Raw genomic sequence first — 12253 nt, forward strand, 5'->3', positions numbered from 1 at the left:
ACAATTAGTATCCACAGTTGTCGCGGTTTATTTTTCAGCTCCTGGCAGCAGCGTTTGCAGCGGAAGACTAGTTTTCATGCAGATTTCCAATATTTTTCTTCAAATTACAAAAATACATATTGAAATACTAGTTTGCCAATATTGAACACCATCAAGAATCATTCTAGAATGCTCATTTTTCATATTATCAAAAATAATAAAAAAGTGAAAAATAGGAGGGAGCGGTTTCGTAAATATTTACCGATATTTCTTTCTGATGATCAAAATTTCAAATCTTCATATAACCACCAACCAAGGACACAACGAAAGCTGTGAAATCATTGAATGACTGAATCGACGAGAATCGAATCGAGACAAATGAATATAATAATCAGTTTTGTAGTGTTGCTGGTAGTTTTTTTTTCTTTCTTGAATATAAGAAGGTACTACCTGTCTCGGTTATCAAAATTCCGCAATCGGCGTCGATGAGAATTCTGTAATTAAGTTTTCCATATTATTCAGAAAGAGATACCGTCGAGTAGTAAATGTTGTAGAGTGAAGCTTGCGCAGCGAGGTGCGCAAAACGAGAGTGAAAGTGAACACGTGGTGAAACACGTAGTAATTGAGACGTATAGTGAATCTTGTGTTCCGTTACGGCTCAAGAAGTTTTTAGTACTTTTCAGTACTGTAGTGTTATTTAAGTATTGTAGTTATCCGAAATGGATAAAACCATACAAGATTTTGTGGCCTTGGACAGTTATTTGCCGAAGAACAAAGTGGATATTGAAGATATATGAAGAGTGAAATAATCGCACAGTTGATTCTAAGAAATAAAAGCAGATGGAATAAAGTGAACAAGGAGATCAAGAAACAACAAGTTGAGTGTAAAAAAGTGAAATCAGTAGAGCAAAGGGGTTCAAATTGAACACAAAAGCGAAGATGACTACAGGGCACTATATAGCTAGGTTGACATGACTAGTGGATCACAGCTGTGTTTCAAGAATACATGGAAAACGACCCGTGTCAACGGAAGAGTCGAGCGAATATTCACGAAATGAACGATTTATCCTAGTTGACACGGGTAGTTAAGCACAAGCGAGGTTAGTTATGTGTGGAGATCGACTCGTGTCAACGGAGGAGTTGTGAAACCATTCTCGAAACGGACGGTTTCGAAGGCGGCAAGAACGTAAAATGGGATATCAAACATGTTAGATATTTAACGTGTTTCGTGGTCTTTGAGCAATGATAGTGGAAGAAGACAAGGGTTATTTTCGATTTTTTTTACTGAATTGTGCAGTACTAAGTTTGTGATACTTTGAAACATTTTTTTTTGTTACATACGACTTTGAAAATATTTCTCAAAATATGTTTATTGGGTTTCAACGGATGAAATAAATTTTTAGTACATGTACTAAATATCACGAAATTCAATTAAAAGCCAGGCCAGCACCTATGTCATAAATTTTTTGGGTTTCACAGGAATACTAAAAAATTAGAAAAAAAAACTCATCCCAGCACATCTGTATTTCGATTTTGTGCTGCACTTATGGGAAGTTGTGCCCTGGACATTTCCGTAAAAAAAATGAAGAAAGTTAGTCATGCTCTTTCGTTTTTCTTTGGCCAAAATTACTTCAGACACTTATGCTACATTTGTGCAGTTGCGTTGTTCTGGTCAGATTTTCAGAAATAACTCTCTACTTTTTCTTCAAAGGATGGAAATCAGTAAATATTTCGAAAATCTCACAGACATTAGTCAGCTGAAATATATATAGCCCAACTATACAGGGTGAGTCTTTGCTTGTACATGTCCGATTCCATTCCATTTGCGAGATATAACTAAAAATTACATTTTTTTTTATGGATTTCCAACAGCCCATATCTTTTCAACCGAGCCGATTCGGAAAAAATGGAGAAGAAAAAAGTATTTGACGTCTGAAATTGCGATCTGCAAATGTCGAATTCAATTCTACTGATAAGTTTATCGCACAATGAAATTCCACTCATAAGGCAATGTTTATTGATCACCCTGTATGACAGTGCCAATAATGATTTTTCAATTTTCTCTATGAATTAATTATTTATGGTTACGAATTCGAGATAAAGGGTGATCCAATATTTCCGAAAATAGAAAAAGTCCGGATCTGATTTAATCGCGATTTCAGAAATATTGAAGGAAGGCGATATTAGAGTGACTACACTTCAAAATTTGAAATTATTCAGTCGATTAGTTAAAGAGTTATTGAACTATGAAATTTCACTTATAAGCTTAATATCACCCTGTATATAGCAAACAGCGATTTTAATACGAGTCCTTCATGATGACCTTCATTTATGCATCCATTTGTCGCATTCTTCCCGGGATACCCTGTTTATAGCCTAACTATCTAAAACAATTTTCAGGAAAAAATAGAGCCACAAACGTTTTGGGATTGATCAACAAAAATCACATGTTCAGAAATTCGGAATGAGATTTAATTCGATCATAAACAACAGGCAGGAATACCGACAAAGTTAAGTCCCATCAAAAAGGAGCCGCATCAGAGTCATAAATATCTAGATTGACGCTGAATGACATGTGCAGTCATTAGGGCTGGTCGGCATCCCTTTGTGCCGATGAGGAAACAACATAAATTTGCCAAATAGGTTCTGAAGATACGAATATATGTCATTCCGTTCCCGTGAAAAAGAAAGTGAAGTCATCGAACGCCATGCACTACCCATATCAACCTAGCTAATAAGATTTTAAAATAAGGAGATGAAGAATTTTACACGTTCGGATTGAAAAAGGAAGGAAATTAAAAGTTGTCCTCCGTGTTATTAGAATCCACTCACGAAGAAATACAGACCCTGTTACAAAAATAACTAGGATGAAAGGAAAGAAAGGACATCCCATCCCCATAGTGCTTGTCGAAATTGACAAAGAATATTCTCAAAGTTAAAAGAATGCTGTGGAATTTCAATCGAGTAGAAAGTCTCAGGGTAAGGAATGAAGTCATCCAGTGCTACCGATGCCAGTTATACGAACATTCACAGAGATTTTGCCATGCAGCATACAAATGTATGAAATGCGGAGAAGGACATGTGACAGCGGAGTGCCCCAAACCGATCACAACACAGCCGAAATGTGCGAATTGTGGAGGAGACCATCTTTCGACATCTATCAAATGCACCAAAAATCCTAACAACCCTAATATTGGAAAAACCCGAATATAAAGATGTTCCACTACCTAAAGAAAATGATTGGACCAAAATAATGGAAAACAGAAAAAGTATGGATGCCAAAAAGGAAGAAGCTAAGAAGGATGGAGAAAAAATCCCAGAAAGCAAAGAGGAAAAGCGACCTAAAGAAGGGAAAAAATCTATTGAAAACGATTACAATCTAGCAGCCATTCTAGGAAGAATGACTCTACAATTTTGATCTACCAAAGCGACAATGAAGCAAAAGATCGCCTTCTTAGAAGAGCAGGAAAAACTGATTAAGCTTTTTGAGAAGAAATAAACCACACCGATAATAAAAGTCTTACAATTGCGTTCTGGAATGCAAATTTAGTCTTCCAAAAAAGACAGGAATTAACTCTTTTCTTGGAAGAAAATAAAATTGATATACTTCTCTTGGGTGGAACCTATTTGAAACCAACCAAAGAATTTAAAATAAGAAATTATGAAGTATATAGAAAAGACATAGAACAAGGTAGAAGAGGAGGTACAGCCGTCTTAGTGAAATAAGGAATTGTACATCACGAACTACCAGAAGTTCAAAGTGCAAATATCGAAGAAAAAGGGGTACCTATGTGTTAAAACGAAGGCAGGTGAAATAAACATTTACTCTGTGTACCCTTCCCCAAACAATGGGTCAAAAGAAGCCGATATAAAAAACTTCTTCCGAATTAAAAACCTATGATAATTGCGGGAGATTTAAATGCGAAGCATCCTGATTGGAATAGCAAGGAGACAAATCCCCAGGGAACTAAACTGAGAGCTATAGCAGACAAATGCAATCTGTTAGTACTAGGGCCAGAAGATAATTTGATAATAAAATTAATAATTGAAATGTTTATTTGACCCACATATAACCACTCAGATCCCACTCATATTCACGAAACCACAGGTAAGATGGACGTACTGGACATAGCCTTAATGAAAAATGTATCAGCGAATTATGAAATAGAAACCAAGATGGATCTCTCATCGGATCACTGCCGAGTGATCATGACATTAGAAATCGGAACAGGCAGACTACCCACGGACCGAAAATCAATTAATTCAAATTTATTCGTCACCCCCAAAATTTTACAGGGAATGTCAACAATCAAGAAATATTAATACATATTTCAAGAAAAATCTTCCATAAATGTAGAATACTAAATAATGTCAATTCTAAAATATACAAATTAATAAAAAACAATACTTTTACATATTGGACAAACTAAAAACACAGAGATATATAAATATATACACACAATGTACAAAATAAATTAGATAAAATACGATGTAATACTGGCTAGAACTGGTATGCCATAAATTCATCCATGGAATAGAATGCACCCTCGATGAGAATCGCTTTGACTTGACGCTTGAATGTTATGTCATGCAGCGAAGTTAGCCGCTGGGGAAGTCTGTTGTAAAATCTCGTTCCATTGAAGATGTGCGTGTTTTGGGTTTTAGTCAATCTATGCCTTGGGGTCATAAGGTTGTCTCCGAACCTGGTGTTATGGTTGTGAATCGCCGAATGTCTTTGGAAAGTGTCCCGATTTTTGTGTACATATAGTAGGCACTCTAAGATATAACAGGATGATATGGTAAGCACACCATATTTCCTGAAAAGAGGTCTACAGCTTGTGATTTGGCTTACTCCCGCCATCAACCTCAATGCCTGTTTTTGTTTCAGGACCACTCTATTTGCTTCAGGAGATGCACCCCATAGGATTATGCCGTAGATCATCCTACTGTGAAAGTGTATGTGATATGTGAGTAACGCTTCCTTTTCTGTTAATATATTTTTTATTCGTCGTATGGCGAATAATGCTGAGGATAGTTTGCTGCATAACTCATTAGCTTGTTTCATCCATGTCAAATTTCCGCTGATTGAAACCCCGAGCAATGAAATAGTTTTCGTACTCACTACCATCTCCTGGGTTTTCTCTTCATTTACTTTCATGTCATTTGAATGGAACAATTCGATAGCACTTTTAATCGTTCCATGTGATTTGTTTAGCAGTAAATTTCTGTCTTTTGCTCTGTTCAAAAATGACGTATCATCAGCAAAGATAGTCTCATCGTCTGCAGCAACGTTACTTGTTAGGTCATCGATAAATATGAGAAATAGAATGGGCCCAAGCACTGATCCCTGGGGAACTCCTGCAGTAATTTTAACTTTGGAAGACCTCTTACCATCCAGATCCACCACCTGGCACCGATCCCTCAGATACGACCTCAACAAATCCAATGCTGGACCCCTCACACCGATATACTCCAGCTTACGTAAAAGTATATCGTGGTTGACACAATCAAACGCCTTACTAAGATCCATGCAGGCTAGCATAACTTCCTCCCCATCATCCAGCGCCTTTATAATGAACTCGACAAGGTGAACCAATGCCGATATGGTGGACCTACCTTCTCTAAAACCATACTGTGAGATGGAGAGCAACGAATTTTTTTCCAGAAACGAGACCAATCTTGTTTTGAGAAGCGTCTCAAAGATTTTTGACACAACTGGCAGGATCGATATTGGCCTGTAGTTCTCGTAATTTTCCTGATTGCCCGCCTTATGCACAGGTATTACCCTTGCAATTTTTAGTTCATCTGGAAAGTAGCCTTGCTGAAAACAATCGTTTATGAGGTCAGAGATTAGCACCACCAAACAGTCGACAACTTCCCTCAGCAATTTCACTGAGAAGCCATAGACATCCTGCGAACCTTTGTTTTTCATTTCTAATATGACCTTTTTGGGCAAAATTCAAAGAAATAATTCAAACAAAACGTGTGAATATTCATCATGAACAAAGAAAAGCTAGACGAAACAATCGAGGATCTAGAAAAAAGAATAATCGAAGATGAAGTACAGTTCACCAAGATCAAAAAAATACCGAAGAAGAGACGTGAGAATTTTGCTCGGAATTTTGTTACAGAAGAAAAAGGCAATGGAACAGTATAGACGCACATTAAACCCCGGTGACAAAACTATACTGAATAAACTGACGAACGATGTGAAAAACAGAGTCAGACAAGTTCAACGAAGACTGGGACAAGAAGATACGGAAGACCAATCACTGTGGAAAATGACGACAGCACTAACTGGAAGAAAAACGAAAGCGAAGATACCAGCACTCAAGAAGGGAAATGAAATAGCTGTCACAAATGAAGAAAAGGCAGAAATGTTCGCAGAATCTCTAAAACATCAATTCAAGCCAAATCAAAAATCAAAGACGACCAATTCAACCAATCAGTCGAAATACATGGAAATATAACAGATGAAGATCAAAATGAAATGGAAGAAGATTCAACAGAAGTGACTAAAGAAGACATTGAAGTTATCAAAACATTGAAAATTAGAAAAGCAGCTGGAATAGACGGAATACTCAATCAAGCAATTAACAACTTACCAGGAGAAGCTCGAGATGAAATCGTTGAAATAGCCAGATTCATACTACATATTTGTTTGGATATTATCCAAACAAATGGAAAACGGCGGATACAATATTAATTTGGAAGAAAGGAAACGACAAAAAAGATCCAACCCATAAGCCTATTATCGGCAATTGGTAAAGTGGTAGAGAAATTAATCCACAGAAGACTGACAGATTTCATAGAAGAAAAGAAAATAATACCAGATCACCAGTTTGGGTTTCGTAAAGATCACTCAACGATTCATGAAGTGGTACGAATAATGGAAAATATTAAGGAGCAAATGAAACTCTCTGCAGATACCGCTGCAATTTTCTTGGATATAGAAAAGGCATTCGATGAAAGGTGGCATCAGTGTCTGATTTACAAAATGAATTTGATGAAATTTCCAATCAAACTTACGAGATTGATACAATCGTACCTGGCAAATAGAAAATTTAGGGTGAATATCGATAGTATCAGGTCAACGATTAGAGAAATAGAAGCCGGAGTTCCCCAAGGATCGGTGATAGGACCGCTGCTGTTCAACTTATACATGGCAGACATACCGAAAATGAATAGATGCAAGATAGCCCAGTTTGCAGATGACACTGCCATATACTATCACAGTAGAATGCGGAAAACAATCACTAGGCAGTTACAGATAGACCTAGATACACTGCTGGAATACTTCAAAGTGAACACATCGAAAACAGTTGCAATCTACTTCGGAGAAACAACAGTAAAGAAAGAGAAAACAGGAAACGTCAAAATATAAAACCAGACGATATAATGGAAAAAGGAAGCAAAATAGCTGGGAGTAATACTGGATGAAAGAATGACTGTACCCGTTGCTCAACCCTAAAAGTAATGACTCCACTCCGATCTGTTCTGTGCCACCCGATGCCATCCATTCCCCGCTCGAGCCTTAATATATAATATAATAAACTTTATTCAGCACTCGGCTATTGAAAACAATACAAATGTAATCCAGTAACTTAACTGAAAATTGAAACTATTGAAGAAATAGTTAATAAACAAAGAAAGAAGATAATAGAGACGCTGAAAGAGCACGAGAATAAGGAATTAAAAAAGATAATGCAAATCAAAATAAGAAAGTCAAATAAGAGGAAATACCTCTTTCGAAGAGCTAAATAGAAAAAAAAGTGACATGAAGTAGGGAGGGAAGCCTTCGGATCAGACAACAGCAGAATATAGGAGAAATTAAATTAGAGGCGAAGGAAATGTAAATTCCGGACTTTAAACAAAAAGAAGATCTGAGAAAGAGATAAGAGGAGAAGTTAATGTCAGGTATAAATTCGTACACTTTACGAAGCATGGGCATCGAAGGGCGCTAATGGGGAAAAGGTATGAAATTTTGTACTTAGATATGCAAAATTGTAAGTTGATCGAGCCACCATAACCAAAGAATATTCAAAATGAATAAATATCACATGAAGTTCTCGATAGTTTTGTGACAGCAGATGCGTGTAAAATACAGAAAATAATAATTTCATGCTTCGTGTAAATCATGTGGATTGCGATATCAGAAAAACATCTAGAAGACTGAAGTCGATTACCGAAAAAACAACCTGATATTTCAGGGACCTATTGCATTGGACTAAACTAATACAACTGTTTACTTTCAATTTTGTCGATTTGCAAAATGAAACATAATGCTATTGCATAATACTATACTTTGAACAATGCTTGTGTCAATCACACCAAACAACTTTACAACTTTTCAATTCTGAATATTTTTCTTACGCCATGATTTATTTCAAAAGTAGAAAATTAGAAAGTATTTTGATGCAAAAATTCCCTGATCCGACCTAGTTGAAATTTTTCGTGTGGCAATATTGAAACAATTTCAATTTTTTTGAATTTGCATTGCGATTGTATCACCAGAATACAGGGTATTTCATTTTATACCGGACAAACATATATAGTCATGTAGATGACACCGGGAGAATCGTTTTTGCCTTATGACATATAGCTTGTTTTGGAAGCTTAAGCGTGTGCAACATCATTCCTGACGAATATTCTATAGAATGCGGTCAGTTATGTATAACCTTCAAAGTTACAATTTTTGGCCAAATTATAGTATTTTTGAGTGCTCAATTCAGAAAAGGTAAGGAACCTTGAAAAAGAATTCAAAATGGCGGAAAACCTGCAACGTTTGAAATTTTTTTCCTTGGTGGTCAAATTGAATTTCATTATCTGAATCAACTGATTCTTCTAGAAATTTGTATGAAAATTTTGTCAAAAATCGAACAAATTTTTTTTTACATGTCTACAGCGAAACAAAAATTTCGAAAAATTTCACCCACAAATGATGAAAATTCTCACGATTATATTTTTTTTATACACGAATATGAAAGCAGAATCGAAAAATATCAAACGGTTCCTTCATAACGGCCATCCAAAACTCTCCTTCGGTCCTCTAACATAATTGAAAAAAAAAACAACTGGTTGGGCTATAGGGGCCAAAATTTTAAATTGCACTGTCGAAAAATTCCTGTTGGTAGTATAAAATTTTCACCAAAAAAAAAATTTCACTGTAATTTCAATGAATATCAGTGGGGAGTCGAACTCGCGACCTCTCGAGGTATGACCCAGAACGTAAATTTGAACTGATCCAACAATATCAATTTTCGTTACCAACAATTCAGAGAACTTGATAGTGTATTCGTATTTGAGTATTATTTCGCAATTTTTCTGCTGATGTACTGTTTATTTTCACGTTTGCGAAATATGCAATTATTTTTAAAAATTTCCCCAATAATAAAAATACCATTAATATCTGGAAAATGATTGAAGTACCCCAACAGCTGCAAATACCTCTCAATTTCCTATCTGAGGAATTCGCTTCAATTTAAAATTCGTTTCAAGGAACTTGCAGAATAATATTCACCATAATATTCACCGAAGCTTAGTTACGAAAAATAACATCAGTTCAGTTCAAATCTACATTTGCCAGGTAATACCTCAAGGTCGAGAGTTCGACTCCCCCGCAGAGATTAATTGAAATTACAGCAAATATTATATTTGTGATAATTTTATAATACTATCTGGAATGTTTCGACAGTGCAATTTCAAAATTTTGGCCCTATAGCCCAATCAGCTGTTTTTTTCAATTATATTAAAGGACTGAAGGAGAGTTTTGGATGCCCGTTATGAAGGAACCGCTTGATATTTTTCGATTCTGTTTTCAAATTCGTGTTAGGTATGAAAAAAGTATAATCATGAGAAATTTCATCAATTTTGGGTGAAATTTATTGAAATATTTGTTCCGCTGTAGACATGTAAAAAAAAAATTTTGTGCGATTTTTGGAAAAATTTTCTCACAGAAATTCCTAGAAAAATTATTTCATTCAGAAAATGAAATTTAAATTGACCACCGAGGAAAAAATTTCAAACGTTGCAGGTTTTCCGCCATTTTGAATTTTTTTTCAAGGTTTTTTACCTTTTCTGAATTGGGCACTCAAAAATACTCTGATTTGTCCAAAAACCTTAACTTCAAGGTTTCACAGAACTGACCACACTCATAGAATATTGGTCAAAAATGACGTTGCACACCCTATATCTCGCTTATGCTTCGAAAACGAGGTATATGACATAAAGCAAAAATGATTCTCCCGGTGTCATCTACATGGCTATTTAGGTTTGTCCCTGTATATAAAATAATCACCCGAATGTTCCTGACGAAGTCGGGTATGCTATAGGCTCCTCATACAAATAGAATAACTGACAACAATGACATCATAAAAAATCACATCCCTTATAATATTGATATGCAAAAGTTCTGATATCTTCAATAGGCGCATGAATGAACAATTATGCACTATTGTAAAGTTCAATGATAATAATAAAGTTGAATAGATATTTAAAAATATTCAACTAGTAAATATAAGACTATTTCAAATGTAACAATTCAGGTTTCGAATATACAAACCTGGAATAAAATATAAATGACATATGTTTCGACTGGAAAGTAAACTCATCTAAAAATTGACCTGAATCAATATTTTTATAATTCCAGTAAAAAAAAGCATTTTTTGTTCAGAATACCAAAATAACAAATGAAAGTTATAGTATCAACCATTAATTACCAAATGTCATAGAATATAAGAATTCAGTATATGCCCAAATTTCTGAGAATTTTCGAAACACAAAAGTGAAAAATGTTCCAATAATTCACAAGAGCGTACACAAGACCATTTGAAAATCCAAAGATAAACAACGGGAATAAAATATGGTTTCGAGCTTTATGAAAATAAACAGAAATGCCGCTGAGAATCAGTATCGATTATCAAAAACAACTCACGTTTCCAAGTACTGGAAAATCCTGTAAACCGGCTTTCGATACATTAGGAAACCCTCCACCTTCTCCACCATAATGATCTACATTCTATACCATCACAAAACGAAAATCATAAATTTTAAGAAAAGAACGCTGTTTGTTTCAATTCTCGACGATCCACCCTTACGCAACAACGTAAAATGCGCCCAATCACGCTAACCTGAGAACACCATGTCTATTTTTGCCATCTTCGTAGGGTGGCCCACTAACATCATAAACGTCATATTGATGTTGTTCGTGATTATATTGTACTATAAGAGGTTCAAGTCAGAACTGCTGAGGGGCAAAAAGGAATGAATAGTTTGCGATGTTTGTCCCTCGCGCAAGCGCTGTCCAATAGACGGAACTCCCCAATCGTTATAAACCGCTTTACTTTATGCCCTGTTTCAGTTGTCTCTCAATTATAGGGCGAGCAATAATGAATCCGGGTGCAGATAGACGAAGCAGTGCACAGATCACCTCGAAATGAAGAAATTTCTAGGCAATCTGAAGTCAGATGTATCCCTATAGTTTAATCAATTTCACTTATAATACGGAATTCTCGATGGAAATCTCCATCCTACCCGAAACTTCAATTGGTGAAGTTTTGAAATATGTAGAATTAAATATAAAAACCAAAAATTGCAGCATTGAGGCTGGAGTTAGATGCTTTTGCGCACACATCGAGTTGACAAATCCGATAAATATTTGAATTATAAAGTTTTCAGAAAACTTGGTTGTTCTATGTTTTAACTGGTCGGTCTGGGGTGGGATTCTGTAAGGCCATAGCGAAGCGTTAACATAAATCTTGCTTTTCATAGTCATGATAACCGACGAAACGATGATCCTAAAATGTCACTATTGGTTGGATTATTTCAAACCATAACAATTTCTACAACAAATAAAAATGCTTTTTTTCCTTTTCAAAAATATATAACATGATATTATATAAATTTCTTATTAAACTATAGAAATCATCAAAAGTTTCAGTTTCACACGCCAAACCTACCAATAGCCTATCTTCAATGATCTTTGAAATTCAGATGATTAAAATATTCGAAGACCTCAAGGTCTCACGATTTAAGACCGTTAGATTTTTTCATTTTTTCACATCATTGTTCCCAAATCGATAAATGTTGTTCTTTAAATGTGACCAAAAGAAAAAATCTGAAGAAGGTAAATCGGGAGACCTTGGTGGCCAACGAATATTTCAATTATCTGAAATTCACAGATTATTATATATAAGCACTCGCTTGATTCGCAGTGTGACACTGAAAGATTTGACGATTTTCATGGTTCGATAAGAAATTCATATCATATTATACA

At 35.4% G+C, this 12253-nt stretch overlaps 1 protein-coding gene across 7 annotated transcripts in view; it reads right to left on the reverse strand.

Annotated features, from left to right (window-relative positions):
- Positions 1-12253, reverse strand: part of LOC123673246 (focal adhesion kinase 1-like) — a 335822-nt gene that overhangs the window by 302533 nt on the left and 21036 nt on the right. For 2 of the 7 annotated variants that reach the window (XM_045607753.1, XM_045607732.1), the window contains exon 1: positions 10913-11166. The exons of 1 other annotated variant lie outside the window; for it this stretch is intronic. In XM_045607753.1, the coding sequence (XP_045463709.1) occupies positions 10913-10983 (71 nt within the window). In that variant the 5' untranslated portion in view covers positions 10984-11166. Of the gene's footprint in view, positions 1-10912; positions 11178-12253 lie in introns of those variants that run through there. 4 more of the 7 variants (XM_045607724.1, XM_045607727.1, XM_045607735.1 and 1 more) reach the window with 4 other exon arrangements.

This window comes from Harmonia axyridis, chromosome 1 (assembly GCF_914767665.1).
Source record: "Harmonia axyridis chromosome 1, icHarAxyr1.1, whole genome shotgun sequence".
NCBI classification, from domain to species: domain Eukaryota; kingdom Metazoa; phylum Arthropoda; class Insecta; order Coleoptera; family Coccinellidae; genus Harmonia; species Harmonia axyridis.